General features: G+C 40.3%; 1 protein-coding gene across 3 annotated transcripts in view; it reads right to left on the bottom strand.

Moving 5' to 3' along the window:
- Positions 1–12,969, bottom strand: part of Supt3h (SPT3 homolog, SAGA and STAGA complex component) — a 442,678-nt gene extending 429,709 nt beyond the window's left edge. The window contains exons 1-2 of one of the 3 annotated variants that reach the window (XM_012515533.2): positions 12,814–12,969; positions 191–291 (exon numbers count right to left, since the gene is read on the bottom strand). In XM_012515533.2, the coding sequence (XP_012370987.2) occupies positions 191–291 (101 nt within the window). In that variant the 5' untranslated portion in view covers positions 12,814–12,969. Of the gene's footprint in view, positions 1–190; positions 292–12,653; positions 12,727–12,813 lie in introns of those variants that run through there. The other 2 variants (XM_023719414.1, XM_023719403.1) reach the window with 2 other exon arrangements.
- Positions 12,970–18,626: the final 5,657 nt, after the last annotated feature.

Genomic DNA, 18,626 nt, shown 5'->3' with positions numbered 1-18,626 from the left:
CAGCCTCCCAAGAGCTGGGATTACAGGCGTGCTCCACCACACCCAGTCTCAAATGCGGGCTCAGCATGCCCTGGGGGCGGGGCCGGCATGGCATGACAAGGGAGCGCGCCCCCACCCCCTGCTTGTAGGCACTTTAATAACACCAATAAATGTAAAACAGCAACAGTCATACTATCAAAGAGATACTCACAGCATACTCTGCAGCTCTGCCACAAAGCTGACAGCCTTCCCTGTACTTCTTCCACTACCTGAAGTGGCAGCAGACGCTGGGCTTGCAGCAGTATTATTCATCTAAATAAAAATGAAAATAAAGCTTACAGAAGGTACTTTAAATAAATGCATAAGAAAATGGAATCAATTATACATTATTCATTTTAATTCCTATTTTGTATATATGATTTGTTTAATAGTCTTTATTGAAACAAAATTATGGTGGCAAAAAGTTGTTTAGTCATATAAAATAGCAAGCAAATATTCTCCTGGATGATAACTAAATACCTATTCTGCAATACGTATGTAACAAAAATTCTGACATAAAATATTTTAACAGACCTCAGTGGTCTTAATCATGAGTTCCAAGGAGCCCTAAGATTAGCAATTCTTCAGGGCTAGCTTCTAGTGGCCCCTAAGCTCTCAGGAATAGGCAGTTTCCTACAGACGACCAAAAAAAAAAAAAAATCTAGTTTTTCTATTTTATGTATGAAGCTTCCAAGTATGACTTCATTTAAAGAAAGTTCTATAGTTCAAAACTACAGCATACTCTCATCCCTATTTGAAACAAAGCCTAAAATACAAATACAAATAAATCAATAAGTATATCTGAAGAAAGCATTTTTATATGCTACAATCTCATTGACAGACAACTTTAAATTTTAAATGACCTGTCTCCTCATAAAGTTAAAATGGTGCTTGATGAGAAAACTATATGCCAATCTTTATGTATGTCATTTTATTTTACCCATGTGGAATTAAACAAGAATTAATAAACAATTACTTGCTGGGTATGGTAGTACACACCTGTAATCCCAATACTTTGACAGACCAAGACAAGAAAACCCTAAATTTGAACCCAGCTTGCACAATTTAGCAAGCCTCTGTCTCAAAATGAAAAATTTGCAAAAGGGCTAGGAATGTAACTCAGCACAAAAGCTCTGGGTTCAATCTCCCAATACAGGGGAAAAAAGGAAGAGAAGAGAGAAGAGAGAAAAGAGAAGAGAGAAGAGATATTAGTCAAAACAACAATATAAAATCATGAAATTAAAGCTTCTCAACTACAAGGACTTGATAAATTATTATTATTATGCATTATTTCACACATGCATGTAAACTCTGTAGTAGTATAATCTTTCTTAAAAATATTTGTAAGGGGAACTACCCGCTCGGGCCCCCCCTCCTGTCCCTCTCTTGGACAGGAGCTTTCTTTCTCTCGATAAATATATTCTGCTCATAAAAAAAAAAAAAAAAATTGTAAGCCAGTGATCATGGCACATGCCTATAATCCCAGGACTCTGAGGTTGAGGCAGGAGGAATGCAAACTCTAAGCAATCCCACTCTAAGCAATCTAGAGGATGATGTCTCAAAGAATAAAAGAGTTGGGAATACAGTTTAATGTGAAGGTTTTGGGTTCAATATCTACTACCACAAATAAAGAAAAATTTTAAAAATATATATATTTTGCATATTCTAAAGAACAGAACAAGTGTTAAGGCAGTAAAGAGAAATCATAACCTATGTCTAGAGAGCAGGCTCCAGAGCTGTTACTGCACAAAAGGCTGGGGTTTGCACCTTGAGTCAGGGAGCAAGTCAGGAGGCAAGGCACAAGTAGAGACAAGTCTTACCATGCTGACTTAAGGGACACTGCCCAGGAAGCTCATTCAGGGGCAGCTTAAAGAAGAGACAATCGGGGGCCTGCCCCTTAGCTCAGTTCTTTAAGTGGCTGCTTCAACAAAGCAGTCAAGCTCAGTTTGTTGTGGTTCGATCCCCCCAACTCATGCCAGCCAAACCTGCCCTGAAGGCATTGGGAGAAAAAAAAAAAAAAATCCTTCTGCTTTTGTGTGCTGGGGAAATAGCTCAGTGGAATAAGTGCTTGCCTGGCAAGGGCAAGGTCCTGAGTTCGATCCCTAGCACCACCAAAAAAAAAAACAAACAAAAAGTACCAATAAAAAGTTGTGTGTGTGTGTGTGTGTGTGTACACGTGTGTATAAAAAAAAAAAAAAGAAGAGATAATCACAGAATGATAGGCACCTTCCCATGGGCGGAGGGTTTTAACTGAGGCCCATCTGACCCTGACCACCTAGTCAAGATCCTTATTTTCTGAGTCTGTCCTCGTCACTGACTCCCTTGCCCACAGGCAGTTCCTAACCCATTATATAATGTACAGGTGAGGGCAGCTATCTCAAGGCCCTCTTGCTGATGCCCAAAATCACAGTAAAGAAAAAAATGTCTTATTGGATGACTGTGGATGACAAAGATCACATACTCTAAACTCAGAGTAGGGATAAGATCTGGTCACAGTGCTCTCCTTCAAGGGGAGACTGTCTTGGTTCAATTTCCAGCTCTGCTACTTTGCTAGGGTTTTGAGCAAGTTATTTAATTTCTCCACGCTTATTTCCTCATCTATAAAATGGGAACAATAGTCCCATCACTCTGAAGGTTGTTGTGAGAACTGAGTTAACAACATATAAAAATTCAAAGGCTGGCTAGACAGCTCAGCAGATTAAAGCGCCTGCTTAGGCAGATGCAGGGACTGGGGTTCTATCTCTGGTGTGCCATGCCAGCCTTGCCCTGAGGGCACGCTGAGACAGGGATTGATACTTGGCATGGTGGCACACACTTGTAATCTCAGTGCTTGGGAGGCTGAAAACAGAAGAATCACTATGATTCTGATCTGTGTAGTGAGACCCTGTAAACCATGTATTAAATATAAAAACGAAAAAAAAATTCAGAACAATTCCTAGCACATAGTAAACAATACATTATTACTTCTAGAATAATATCACGTTCTAAGGATTCCCCTTTCTTGCATACATGGTGATATAGGCCTATAAATCCTGCAGCTTTAGAAGCCAAGGCAGAAAACTGAAAAGTTCAAACCCAACCATGGGCAACTTAGGGAGATACAGCCTCAAAATATAGAAATTAAAAAAAAAAAAAAAAAGATGGGCCTGGGGAGATAGCTCAGTGGTCGAATCACCTGCCTGGCCAGTGCAAGGACCTGGGTTCAATCCCCATTACTGCATGTCATGCCAACCCTGGGGTGTGCTGAGCCAGAAGCAGTGGCACATGCCTACCACCTGGGAAGCACCTGGGAGGCTGAGACAGGTAGATCACTACGAGTCTGAGCTGTACGGCAAGACTCTGTACCAAATAAATGAATAGATGAAAAATTATAAAAAAATAAAAGAGTTGAAATTGTAGCAAAGTACATAGGCTCTGAGTTCAATGCCTTTTTAAAAAAAGAGTTCCTTAAAGCTTTCATTATAAATTTAGATAATCTTTATTTCACAATCACAGAAAGTTTTAAAAACTTGACTACTAAAAGATCTCAACACAATTAAATTAAATTACCCTTAGAGTAAGTTTCCTTTTCATTGCTGATATCACAACTATGGACACTTTTACCCCTGCACTCTACAGTTTGTATGAAGCTGAATTTTTTTGTTTTCTCATTTCTTCCTGTTCTGCTGTGGTCCTGTATATGGACCATCTATATGGTCTCTCGTTCTACTTCAATTTATGCGTCACATTGATGTCAAATTTATCTTTGTAACATATCCCTCTAATCTGCCCATACTTGTGAGTAATAATTTGTAGTTAACAAAAAGAACCTAACCCTAGGTTATCCATCACCAGCTAGGATGGGTGGGTTGAGTCCCACACAGGCTAGAGAACAAGCAACTACTTTTCCCACAAATGAGATGTGAAAAGAACCTGTTGGCACTTGGGTTTAAAAAACATCATATTACCAGTCCAGGGCTATGGGAGGGAAACAACATACAGTAGAAAAGCAAAGACTTGAACAGCAATCCAGCAGAATTAGGACAAAATGATGAAAAAAAACAACAAAAAAAGAGAAAAGAGGCCATGCATCGTGGCATAATCCAGCCCTTGAAAGACTGAGGCAGGAGGATGGCTGAGAGCTCAGGATCTGCCTGCACTACAAAGTGAGACCCTGTTTCAAAAAGCATAGCATAGATTTCTGAAGAACCTCAGAAAATGTTTTTGAGGCTGACAAAGAAATCTTTAAGATGTGTTGCAATGAGCTATATCCCAGTCCTCTTTTTATTTTGAGACAGCATCTCTCCCTTTCTTTAATTGTGAGGGTTGGGCTTGTCTTACAATCCTGCCTCAGCCTCTAATAGTGCTGAGACTGCAGAAGTGAGCCACCACCCAGCCAGTCATTCTGTTTTATCTCTCTCTGAAGAGAATTTAATAAAGCAAACTCATAGTTTGCTTTATTAAAATCACTGCTTTGTACGGGGATGTAACTTAAAGGTAAAGCATTTTTCTAACATGCCTGAAGTACTGGGTTCCATCCCCAGCGCAAGGAAAAGAAACAGCTTTCTTTTTTTTCAGTTGTCTCTCTGCCACAAATGTTTCACATCAAGGGTATTTACTGGTAAGAGGTGAAGGGTCCCAATCCTAGTCTATTATAACCATGATCATCCTTTCACAGTCAAGTTAATTTTTAAATCAAACAGGTGAATAACATTTTTCTTGACATCATGAGCTGATAGTTCATTAGACTCTAAAATAATTATTTCCCGTACCCACATTTTTTGGAAGATTCAGATAATTAACTTCTTTAGACATTAACTTCTTTACACATCAAAGTCCTATCATTGTGATGCTTTATTTCCTTTCTTTCAGACATTAAAAAAGTCTGTTAAAAGCAGAAGCACTCAAGTCAATTTTCTCTAATAAATACAGTTAACATGGAACTGAAAACCTACTGTAATCTTCTCAATGGGTTAATGTCCTGCAGTTGTTTCAGCTTTCAATTCAAATGCAGCTGTTTGCCATATTTTACAAAATGAATTCAGATGTGCAGATTGGGACCTAGATTATTTCAACATGCCACAGTTTAAACGTGAACTCGAGGAGAACGTTCATTTCTGCTTAATACTACATAAACTTGATCACTAAACCAATAGCCAATACTATGTCACACCTGCACATTACTATTCCACTTGAAAAAAAAAAACTAATTATCTTTTAATTTAAAGCAGTGGAGGTTAAAAGTATTACTTTCTTCAGAAAATTTTGCTATCAAAAAAATCTAATTATAGTGAAGTCATATATCTCAAAAAGTGAACCAAGCAAAATGCAATGAAAGGGGCCGGGGAGATGGCTCAGTGGAATAAGCGCTTCCCTGGCAAGCGCAAGGGCCTGAGTTCGATGCCCTGGTTCTGCAAAAAAAAAAAAAAAGTAAAAAATAAATAAGCCCTCCAAGTTTAAGTTTGGGCTGGGGAGATGGCTTAGTGGAATAAGCACTTCCCTGGTAAGTGCAAGGGCCTGAGTTCAATCCCCGGTTCCACCAAAAAAAAAAAAAAAAGAAACAAAAAGCAATGAACACATCACTGGGTTTCCATATAGTGGTCATATTTTGGGTGACTAAATTTCTAAAGAAAAAATAACATGAGAAACATTTTTAAAATTAGAAGACCTTAAAGAATTGAGACTCTTACTACTAGTTTCTGCACCCTCAAGGCAATATCAAAATCTGGACTGTGAAATCTACTAGCTTATTAATTAAAAGACAATGGAATTTATTATCACTTCTTTTGTATTATCGCTGAGGAAAACTAATTCAGACCTAGGTGGTGATTGAGCATCTACAGTTTCAATTTTAATTATTCACTTCACATAATGTAAGTTAATAAAAAATATTTAATATTTTCATAAACCCCAAAAGCAGAAAAGTAATTATGGTTCACCCAACACTATTACACACTGCATTTTAGTACTACTGTAGAAGAACTCAAGTTACATTATGTCAGTCTGCTAGGGGAGGGCCCCCATGAGATTTTTGTGGGTGAGGTCACAAGGTTAAAGAACACAGGAGTGCAAGGCAACTGCAAGAGCAGCAGGCAGCATGGAGCAGAGCAGAGCACAATAATGCAAGAGTGGCCTACATCTTTTCTTCTTTCTTTTTTTTTAAATGTATTTACTACAGGGTCTATAGGATCTCACTACAAAGATCGGACTCATAGTGATCCTCCTGTTTTCAGCCTTCCAAACTCTGGGATTACAGGGACGTGCCACCATGCCCAGTCTCAACTGCAGTCTCAATGCGCCCTGGAAGCGGGTCTGGCAAGGCACACCAGAGATCAAACCCCAGCCCCTGCATCTGCCTAAGCAGGTGCTTTAATCAGCTGAGCTATCTGGCCCGACCAGAAGCCTACATCTTTACTACATAATTCTTATACAGGTTGTTATCTCATATTTACACTCTTACATAGTGCCTTCACTAGTACATATGTGTTTTCCTGTGGTAAGTCATGGTTACATAACTGTATCCCACTCTGCACTAGACAAGTAGGGTCTTGTTCTCAGGTGTCCTTTGATGCTCCTGAACTTTCAAGCAGTCTGAGTGGTTCCCCACACATCATAATCTAAGTTCCTACTGATGTGAAAAATACCAGAAAGCTAATCACTAGAACTACAAAAATATTTCAAAGTCCACAATATCTACAAAATTCTACAACTGGTGTTTAGGATAATCAATGATAATTCCAATATACAGTATTAACATATGCTCCCTTTCAAGTGGACTTTGGAAGGTTTTTAAAACCTGGTTTTTAAATTTGTTGAAAATCAGTTCTACCAATCCACCCCCTTTTTCCACAGCAGTTAAGTCAATCAGTATCTTCCAAACCACAGCACACTCTTTCCCACCCTTACTCCAACCCGTAGCCTATCTTGAAACAATGCAACACCTTTCAATCTGTCACAGTTGTCATAGTCCAGAAGAACTTGACCACACTCATTATCTCCAAGAACTCTCCCCCTACACAACTGTAAAGAATCTGCCTTTTTCTTAACCACTTATATTGGCTTAATATTAATTATTTTAGTGCATGTAAATTATTATTGTTTAATGCTAAACTTCTGACACACATCAAATTCCTACTCAGACTCTTTGTCAATGGCAGCATCTTCCTAATCCACAGAAAAATACAAGCCACCATTTAAAAACATTTCCACTCTCCTCTACCAATAATGCATTCTTTCTGAGTTCCTCCTGTTACAGTAACAGCCTGGGACCCTCTTTAAAGTCAATGCCACCTCTACTTTGATTTATTCGTTCATTACCCCAAACTGGGTATCCACTACAACTTAAATATACAACAGTAAACTAGTGATATGGTGGCACCTAAGTCAAACAAAAAGAAATACATTATAATACCAGAAGCAAGCACACACAAAAATACCTATTATGCTTTAGTCTTTTACATTAACCCAAGTTTCTGTTCCATGTGCTTCCACTATATTCAGTACACTTACCCAAAAACTGAACTTCAGGATGAGTGTATTGGCACACACTTGTAAACCCAGCACTCTGTGAGGGAGGCAATTTAGAGTGCAACTTTTTAAATTAATTTTATTAAGAAACTAATAGCAATGAGACAGTTTCAAAACCAATTAGTAGGACAGTTTCAACAATTAATACATTGCATATTGTTGTCTTCATAGTGGTTATTCATAGTACAAGATGCAGACATGATACCCTGTCCAAATACTATTAGTACAAATTTTTCTTCTCATTGAATTAAGACAAAGTAACGTGCAACTTGAGTGACTTAGCTAGATCTTGTTACAAAAATTTTTTAAGTGTGTTGTAAATGGCTGGAAATGTAGCTCAGACTGAAGTCTCTGGATTCTGCACCCAGTACTGGAGGGAGCAGGGAAGGGATGGAGGGAAGAAAGAAGGGAGGAAGGGAAGGAAAAAGGAGGGTTTGCTTTTAAACAGATGGATAATCAACTCTGACAAAAGCACAACAATGCAAACTGGTAGGAGGGGAACCCAAAACACCTGAGCAGACTTCAGACTACAATCCGACATTCACTAATTTCAACCAAATCCCTCATTTTTCAGGTGAGGAAACTGCAGTCCAGAGGGGTTTCTTGAACTGCCCAAGGACACACCATATTTAGTGATACAAGCTTGGACCAAAACTGAGGTCCCCTGATTCCTGGTCCAGATTTCTTTCTACTGTACGTGAGGAACATACAAATAAAAGGTTACCACAATTAACTCACAAGACCTCCAAAATGTGTTTGTCAAAATGAATTTTGTTGTGAAATATCAGCCTACACCCAACCCCTGTGGGCTCTGGAGTTCAAATAGTCTACCACTGAACCATGCAACCTTGGGCAAGTCATAGCACCTCTCTGCCTAGTTCCCTCATCTTTAAAATGCAATTTAAAATACTCCTCTTATTAGGGCTGGGGATATAGCTCAGTGGCACAAGCATCTGCCTGGCAAGCACAAGGTCCTCAGTTCAATTCCTGGCGCAAAAAAACTCTTCTCAGCGACATGCAACAATTTACATGAAGTATTTAGGATAGGGCCTGGTACATATAAAGCACTCAGTTCATATGAACAACAATAATGATAATGAATCCAAGCAAAAGTACAGCTTTCTAGGCCAGGGAGATAGCTCAGTAGAATAAACACTTGCCTGGGAGGTGCAAGGTCCTGAGTTCGATCCCCAGTACTGGAAGAAAAAAAAAAAAAAAAGTACAGCTTTCTGAAAATAATGCACAAAGGATTATCACTAAGTACATCGTATATTCTCAAAGAAAGATTACAGTAACACAGATTACAATATACAGGCCTCAGTCTAAAATCTCTATAGCATTATAATAACAAAACATGTGCCAAGAATTATAATTTCTATCTGTATTTTGGTTTTTTTAAAGAAACTAGTTTTCTCAATTTTCCATCTTGTAAATTTAATACAGCATTTTTTCCAGTAACATACCATCTTCCAGATAACATGCTTTTCTCATGTTTATTATCTTTAGCTTTCAATATCTACATATTACCACAGACAAAATTGTAGTACAAAAACACCTGAGAGACCATTCCAGAAAGAAGAGTGTCATCAGGACCACAAATAGCAATGATGGCCATCCTTTAAGAGCTTTCAGTGATAAAAACAACCCTCTGTGGCACATGTCCCAGAGGTCCACCACCACTGATCTATAAGGGAGGATGACAATCAGGGTAAATAACTGAGAATAGGAATATGCTCAGTGGAAAGAACACAAGTGACCAAGAAAAACCTTAGCAGGATTACAAGTTGTTTCACGTAAAGAATACACATAATAGGGGCCGGGGGGATGGCTCAGTGGAATAAGCGCTTCCCTGGCAAGCACGAGGGCTTTTCAATCGCCAGTTCCACAAAAAAAAAAAAAAAAAAAAAGAATACATATAACCATTTCAGCAAAGCACCATTATTGTGACTTAAGAGTATTATTATCTGTTTAAAACAACAAAAACAAAAACTGGTTTTCCTAATGATGCTATGCTACATACTAGGCTATAACCCAAAACATACAACTTTTGCAGATTTGGGGTCAGTCTTAACCGAAAGTAGTAGGAATACAAGGTGAAATAAAATTTTTTAAAAAGTTTGTAAAACAAAGCAACTATTTATAAACATTTTTATTTGATGTTCACCAAAAAATCTTAGTAAGATACTAATTTCATTTTTTGATGAGGAAATTGAGGATCAGAAAAAAAAAATACTGTTAATGAAGTCACAGAGAATAGAGCAGAAAGGGCAAAAGCTAGGTTTGGGGGGTTTGGTGTGGGTGTTTGGGGTTTTTTTTTGTTTTTTTTTTGGTCGGGTTTTATTTTTTTGCGAAAGGATCTCATGTAGCTCAGGCTGCCCTTGAACTATCCATATAGCTCAGCTGGCCTCAAACTCACAGTGATTCTCCTGCCTCAGCCCTGCCAAGTGCTAGGACTATAAAAGCTAGGTTTTGCACTTGACTTTAATTGCTCTTTCCACTTTGCATCCTCAGAACACTCATACCCTCTAGCTCTGATATTCAATAAACTTCAAGCAATAGTAACTAGCATTTATAAAGCTGCATCCATGGGTCACCTCACTGAACCTTTAGGAGCACAGAAATGGATGTTACTACTATCTTCATTTTATAAGTGAAACAGACGAAACCTCTCAGAAAGATGAAATAATTTGCCCCAAATCACATAAGCAGCAGAATAAAAGATTAAACTAATTTCATCTAGCTCTTAATAAAATGCATTACAGTATAAATTCAATTAATACAACTATGTATTTTGCTGAATTATTAAATGAACTATGAGTAAAACCATTCTCTAGCATTCTAATACACAGCAAGTAGATTTCAGACTAATTTCCGTATTCAACCTCACTATAAAATAAATAGGTGTTATCTGAACACAAATAACCACAAACTTAACTGACAGGACTTCTTTGCAGCCCCTACATCAAAAGATTTCTTTTTCACCCAAGAAGAACCAAAAAAACAAGCAACTCAAAATTTCTATCCAAAGTACAACCTTCAAATTGTGAGTGGCTTCTGTGGATAAGTCACTAATCAGTCCTTTGTGTGTAGAATGAACACGATTGAACCAAGGGTTTTCACCCTGAGCTACATTCTGGCCCTCTCCCCTCTTTTGAGACAAGGTCTCCCTATAAACTGCCAGGGTGTCCTGGAACCTGCCATCCTCCTTCCTCAGGCTCCCGCAGTGTTGTGACTACAGGTGTTCGTCACAGCACCTATCAGTCCTTTAAAATAAATAGTCATTATAAAATAAATAGGTGTTATCTGAACACAAATAACCACAAATTTAACTGACAGGACTTCTTTGCAGTCCCTACACCAAAAGATTTCTTTTTCACCCAAGAACCAAAAAACAAGCAACTCAAAATTTCTATCCAAAGTACAACCACCACTTGCGAATCTTAGTAGTAACTGTCACTGTTGGAGGGCAAGTATATTTCTAAGACTGCAACATGGTTAATCCTCTAAAATTGTGTATTATGAATTTCAACAAGCCTAAAAGTGTGGTGTGGTGAGTATATGATTATGTTGTCCCAACAGAGAATTTTGATAGTGACACAGGGGCTATCCCATTGCTCAAAGGTTACTACTACAACTCATCAAATTGTTTACTATACAAAAGGTTTAAAACAAAAAAAGCACCATCTTTCAAATGAAAAAGTTTCAGAAATAAAGTTGAAAAGTCATCATTTTGGTTAGTTTTAGTGAAAAAAGTGGAAGTCCATCACAATATAGTACAGTGAGAAGAAAATTCTAGTGCTGTGATGCCTCTCCAGCTAACTCCAGCATCAGCTGCACAACCTAGGAGTCAGGAGAATGCTTTGCTTTAATTTACCAAGCTGTAAATAAATACTAACAGACATATGCTTTGAACTATACTATTTAAGTGAAAGGCATTATTTGAATTAAGACTTTTTTTTAAAGGTAACAAAGTTCTAAGAGCTGGCCTCTAATTTAAAACTCAACCAAACCAAAAGTTGAAAGGGGTCTCAAAATTTAGACCTAGGCTATTCTGTGCAGTAGCCACCAGTCAAATGTAGCCATTTAAGTTGGTATTGATGAAATCAGATATTCAGTTCCTTAATGGCACGTGCCACATTTCAAGATCCACTGGCACCTGGGGGACGCCATACTGTGTCATGCACAGTACGCACATTTCCACCACAGAAAGCACGGTTGTAGACCTACACACACCAGGATGAAGAGCATCGTATTTACAAAAGACTACCAAAGGCATTCCTGACCAGAGTCGGTCAAATCCAGCTTCTTTGGAACATTCACTAATGATTCTACGAGTCCATTCTTCAAGTAAGTCTTTGTAGAGGTCTTCTCCCAGACAGACACTTTTTCTTTTTCGAATGACATGGTTAAGTCTAAATTTCTGCTAACCCAGGGAAATGGTTGAATAACCCTGGTCCTCTAGGGGTAGGCAACGCTGTAACACGCCACTCTCTCCCTACTTTCACTCTCATAGTCAGGCCAAGGGGCTTCATTTTTACTTGAAATTTAAAAAAAAAAAAAAAAAAGGAGGACTCACACTCTCACTGATACAGATAAAAAATAATAGCAAACCCTGTGCCGGCCTGATAGCTCAGCGAACTAAAGCGCCTGCTTAAGCAGGCTCAGGAACTTTCCATCCCAGAATTATAAACCGGCCCCGCCCCCCAAGGCTCACAGAGATCCGAGATTACAACTGGGCGTGGTGGCGTGCGCCTATAATCCCAGCTCTTGGGAAGCTGAAAACAGATCACTACGAGTCCGATCTGTGTAGTGAAACCCTGTAGACCCTGTACTAAATACATGAGAAAAAAATTAGTAACAATCGCAAGCCCCGCGTGTTTCCACAGCTTCCAGTCCCAGCGCTCAGGGAGGCTGAGGCGAGGCAAAAGGTTCGTTGAGGGCCCGCCCGCAAGGGGCACCTTAACGAGGACCGGTCCCAAAAATAAAAAAGGGCTGGGATGTAATTTAGTGCCAAAACCCTGGGGTTCAACCTCCAGGAACGCAAAAGAAGTCAGGCAGGGGGCGCGGCGACCGTGCCCGAGCAGCAGAACCGCTGTCCTGAACCAGTACTCCGGGCCCATTATACAGACCCGAACTGCGGGCCAAGGACTAAAGGGCGCTCCGCGAGGGTCTCGGGGAAGTAGCCTCCTCCCGCGGGCGCCGGTCGGCCACGAACGCCCCGACTCTCCTCCCGCGCGCGGCCCCGACCCGCCGCGCGGCCCGCCGCTCCCGCCCCCGCGCCCCGACAACCTCTGCCTAAGGACACTGTAGCGCGGCGCGCGTCCCGCGTGGTCGAGGAAGGGGCGGAGAAGGCGCGGCTGCCGCAGCCGCAGCCGGGGACGCGATTGGAAGGGGCGGGCGGGGCCGAGCCGGAGTAAGGCAGAGCTGACTGGGCGACGCGGCTCGAGAGGCGCAAGATGGCGCGAGCGCGCCCAGGAGGGGGAGCACGGCGGCGCTCTCAGGGCTCGGCGCGGGCGCATGCGCACTGGGCGCGCCCCGCTTACGACAGTGCTACTTCCGCCACACTCCCAGCGGCGGGCGCCGCGTGCCGGAGGCTGGGCTCCTCCTGGGTGGGCAGAGCGGGGGCTGCTGGGAACGGCCGGGGGGGTGGGGGAGGTTGGGGTCCAGTCTTGCAGAAGCGGCCCGGCCGGGCTCAGGATGGGGTGGCTCATGCTGGAAGCGTCTTTTCAACCTCTGGGGTCCAGATTGGCAAGCCTCTCTTCAAGAATAGGGGATGTGCAGGGCACACACGCCTGTAGTCCCAGCGTTTGGGAGGCGGAGGCAGGAGGATTGTTGCAAGTTCCAGACCAGCCTGGGCTACAAAGTGAATTCAAGGCCAGCCTGAACTGCATAGTGAGACCCTGTCTCAAAAAAAAAAAAAGTAGAACTGAAAAAAAAAAATCTTTTAAAGAAAAAAAGAAGTGGGTGATCCGGAATCTTACCTAGATGGTGTTTTTTTTGTTTGGTCAGTGGGTCAGTCGGTTGGTTGGTTGGTTGGGGTTTTTTACTACTATTCCCACCCCAACCTCTCCCCATGCTCTCCAAGACTGGAAGCAGAATCCAGGGCATGCAAACTGAGCTACATCCCCCAGCCCTTCTTTACTTTTGAGACAGGATCTGCTTATTTGCCCATACTGGGCCCAAACATGTGACTCAGGTGGCACACCTGATACCAGCCTTCTGGCACACCATTCCCTACCCTGCTTTGCATAAAATCCCAGCGCTGTAGTGAGATAAGATCTGTTTTTCATAACACACACACACACACACACACACACACACACACGTTTTACTAAGTGTAGGCATTTAAAGACTGTATTTTTGTTACTGAAAACTTTTTTGGAGTCTTTATGGATGAGCCATGTTTATTTTTCCTGAGGAGTTGGGCCTGCTCCTCATTTGCTAAGTCTTGCATGGCCGCTGTTGAAGCGTACCTCCTGTCCTCCCACAGCTGATCGTAATGGATACAGTTCTTTAAATAATGGTCTTCAGACAATCTCAGATGTCTTTATCCTAAATCATTTGAAGTCTTATTTATGTTCTTAACATTCTGTTTAGCTGTTTAGTAGGAGAGACTGATTATCTGTGCTTACATCCAGTCCTACGACGTCGAATAGAAAATATTTACTAGGAACTCAACTTTTAACCTTTACTGGGTCTTTCAAGCGTTACTGTTTCCATTATTTTCTTGCCTATGAATATATGCTATCTGCAGTAATCCCTCCTCATGCTTATGCTTTTTAAAATAGCAACTTGGTGATCTCTTAGTTGTACTCTGTTAATTTTGTATTTAGCTCTTTAAGAGTCTCAACACTTCAATATTTGCAAAAATTTAAATTTCAAAAAAAAAAAGTATACTCAGGATGTAGAAGCTCAGCATAATGTGTAAGCGCTGCCCCAGTTTATGCTAGGCAAAGTATACAGTATAAGGGAAAGTAAAAGAAACTGCCATAACTTCTTAAAGGAAGATGGTCTACATACTATAGCTGTAAAGCTTTTTTTAAGTGCATTGCCAAGAAAGCAGTTAAAAGAGAAGTTTTCACATCTAAAGAAATACTACTCCAAGCTGATTTTTTAAAATTAAAATGATACTCAATTAATGTTACCTATATGGTAGTGTTTGCATCTGAGCTTTTTCTGCATAAATGGACCCAAGACTGAGTTTGGCAGAACAGTGCCCACATGTTCTCCTAACTTCAACATAATTAGGAGTTAATGAAAGTGGCACATGGAGAAAAAGAAACTGGTCAAGGAACTGCTACAGGGTGCTTAAAAAAGCAATTCTTAGAAAATTGTGAGTCATGCTAATGGTAGAGATCTTAGCCTTAAAATCACACATTTTATACAAAAATATTTTTCCAGTTAAAAAAAAAAAAAGACCTCTACTACCAGTAAGACCAGAATATCTTAACTATAACAAAGCTAAACAACCAAGCTGTTTTTGAAGTTCCCACTTTGATAACTACTGCCTCGCAGAAAAACAGTTTCCAAAGTATGTGAGGAAAACATCAGGAGGCCAAGCAAACTCGTCACACCATAGAAATGTCTCTGCCTCCTGGACACAGTCACTAAAGCAAAATGAAGCATTGTTAGTGTACTGTAAATGTGTACACACTTCTGGCATGATAACCTTCAGACAGATTCAAGAACTCCAGGATAAAGGGCACATAGCTAAGCAAAAATGCCCATGAGCTTCTTTTAAAATTAGATTGTGTTATAAAAGAAGTTCTCATGCTTGAAAGACTAGCAGAAACCATGGCTAACATGAAGCCATAAGGGGCGTCTTAATATTTGGGTGTCATAGTGATGTTTCATCTCAAATGATCTGCAAGTTGTTACCCTTTTGATGATTTCTAACTCTTGCTTCTTAGGATGCTCGTTTTCTGATTTATCAGTTATTTTATACTTTGCTGTATTTAGCTTAGGTTTTTTACTGCTTAAATTGTCATGGCAAGAACTGGGTAGAACTACATATCATTTAGAAATATGTATGCCATGTGTTGTTATATTCAACTAATTTTCTAACACTGGGAACTATTTTTTATTGCAAGCTCATGAGTCCCTTACATTAGTTTCAGAGTAAGTTTTCCTGACCCAAAACAGTATTTGACTCTACTGTACCTGAATAAGTCAATAGTCTTCATTTTCATGTCTGTGGAATAAGGGGATTAACCCAAAAGAACTAAAACATTGGAGGTCAAAACTTCTATACTTATTTAAAAGGTAAAAGAATAGATTCTAATGTTGTGTAGAATGATTTCAGTATTTATGCTATTATACACTACATGAATAGGCAGAGCTCTTGTTTTAGGCCATGTTGAGTATTCAACTGATGTTATACATTTCAAAAAGAAAAAACAAAATGGATGAGTCAAATCTGATATACTAGAGAGGTTAGGGGACCTGAGAATTATCCATGAGTAATCAAGTTGGCTTCTTGTACCTTCCAGTTACATCCATGTATTTCAAGTCAAGAAGAACCAAATAATGATGAGAAAAATATTAAGAATTGCGGTACAGCATAGGTAGCTTATAGAATTGCTATCATAGTCATCCAGGATCTTCTAAGCTTAGTGCTTGGCCACTGAGAAAGCAATTATGTTTTTAAGGGTGAGAATGGAAAGAAAATCACAGAATAAATGAGGTTTCAAGAAACCTTTGAACCCTCAAGTCAGTAGGAATTTAGTTTCTCTCATCCTCATGAAACCCCGTGTCTTAACACTCTTCAGCTGGAAACATCTTTTATCTTTCAACACATACCTATTGTATGTGTTGAAAGATAAAAGGTACTTACTGGGCCTACCATGTGCCTGATATATCCTAGGAGCCGCAACTATAACAGCGTTCAAAGGACAGAAATCCAGAGGGCCAGATAGCTCAGCAGATAAAAGCACTGTGAGCAGGCACAGGGGCCAAGGGTTAGATTCCCGAGCCTGCCATGCAGGCCCCACCCCCGGGGGAACACTGGGATGGTGATTGAGACTGGGCGTGGTGGCATGCACCTGTAATCCCAGCACTTGGGAGGCTGTAAACAGGTGGATCACTACGAGTCTGATCTAGTAGTGAGACCCTGTAGACCCTTCCCTAAAATACAAAAAAAAGAGAGAGAGAGAGAGAAAGACAGAAATCCAGACCATCCCTGAACTCACATTCCCATGGGAAGAGTTTAACAACAGAAAAAATACCTACATTATATAGTATGTTAAAAGGCCAAGAGAGTTTGGTGTGGAGTGCTTATAAATCAGAAGGGATATGGAGTGAAACAAAGTAGAGAATGAGTGAGTTGTAATTTTTAAATCAAGCAATTGGGTAGAGTAAGAAACTGCCATCAGGGGACTCAGGCCTTAGAATGGTGACTCTGTCATAGGGTTTGAAATAGTCTCTAGTGCGTCAGGTGTTACTGTGGGACTCCAGGCAGAACAGGACGGTAGCCTGCACCAACGCTTTCATGGGAACAAACTTAAGGCCTGGCTGGATGTGTTGAAAGCTACTTTGATTAGCTGACATAATGGATTTAAGCTTCTGGAGAAAGAATCAAGGACAACCAAGAGTTTTAAGATTCTGGGAAAAGGAATTTTCTTGTATGGACTGTAAAGGGAAGACTGGAATTTGCATGGAGTATGATGGGTTTGGGCAAGTCTATAATTCAGTTTGTGAAATAAGTACGGTAACTGCAGTTTTTGTACCATCTGAGGTCTTGATCCCATTATATACAAATTCTTATGGAAATGAAGGAAATTGGAGATTTGCAACATTTTATAATTATTTAATGAACCTGTAATCCTTTTTGTACAATAGTGGTATAATATAATAATTTGTATAATGTTCTGACGTTTAAACCTAGCATTTCAAAAATATTTTGTTTTAAGAAAATGTGAGAAAAATGGAAATCTTTTCAAAATAAAATGTTTTTGTAATTTTTGTAGGCCAGCCTAATAGCACAGTGGACTAAAGCGCCAGCTTAGGCAGAACGCAGCAGCTGGGCTTCAACCCCCAGTGTGCTGTACCAGGCCTGCCTGTGGGGCACACTAAGACAGCAAAGACACTGGAGATCCTGTACTAAATGCAAAAAAAAAAAAAGTATCCAAGTTATTCTTAAGGGCCAGCCAAACAGCTCTGCAGACTAAAGCGCCTACAAGCAGGCACAAGGGTCAGAGGTTCCTTCCCGGGCCTGCAGTGCTGGCCCCGCCCCCAGGGTGGCAACTGAGACTGCAATTGAGACTGGGCATGGTGGTGCATGTCTGTAATCCCAGCTCTTGGGAGGCTGTCAACAGGCGGATCACTACGAATCCGATCTAGTAGTGAGACCCTGAACACCCTGTAGACCCCTCCCCCTCCCAAAAAAATACTGCTACTAATACTACTAATAATAATTTTATAAGAGCTTTGTCCATTAATGCCTGAAAACTTGGGACAAATTCATAAAGACATTCAGTTTCTAAAAACAGTTTACTAAAATATTTAAATGTAAAAAATGGGTGTATTTTGATGAATTATTCAAGTAACTGGCTTCCTTTTCTATTACACATGAAAATAGGACCAACACTTTATCGTTGCCATTTGAAATAAACCACTGTTTGGCTAAGACAACCTGCTATCCCACTTCTCACTCTAAAACTGAGTGCAATAAACTTATTTTGACTAAAGCTTCAATCCATTGTAAAGAGTGGTCAGAAAACTGTACAAACAGGTTTTTAATTTTATCTTTTCATACATGTGGCATAGGTTGTATTTTTCTCTTTCTAGAATATAGCACATTTAAAACAACCCCATTGGGGCCTCCAAGATAGTTCAGTGATCTAAAGCACCCGCTTAGGCAAGCTTAGACAAGTGCAGGGACAGCAGTTCGATCCCTGGCACCACATGCTGGGTCAGCCCCGCCCCCAAGGCAGGCTGAGCTGGCCAGAGTCCAGGAGTAGTGGCTTATGCCTATAATCCCAGCGCTGGGGAGGCTGAAAGCAGGAGCATCACCACGAGTCTGAGCTGCATAGTGAGACCCTGAAGCAACCAAATACATTAAATAAATAAATAAATAAAACTACCCCATTAACTCAGGTGTAGTG

This window comes from Octodon degus, unplaced genomic scaffold (genome assembly GCF_000260255.1).
Source record: "Octodon degus isolate 3935 unplaced genomic scaffold, OctDeg1.0 scaffold00005, whole genome shotgun sequence".
Lineage (NCBI taxonomy): Eukaryota > Metazoa > Chordata > Mammalia > Rodentia > Octodontidae > Octodon > Octodon degus.
This window is presented reverse-complemented; position numbering and strand designations above follow the sequence as displayed.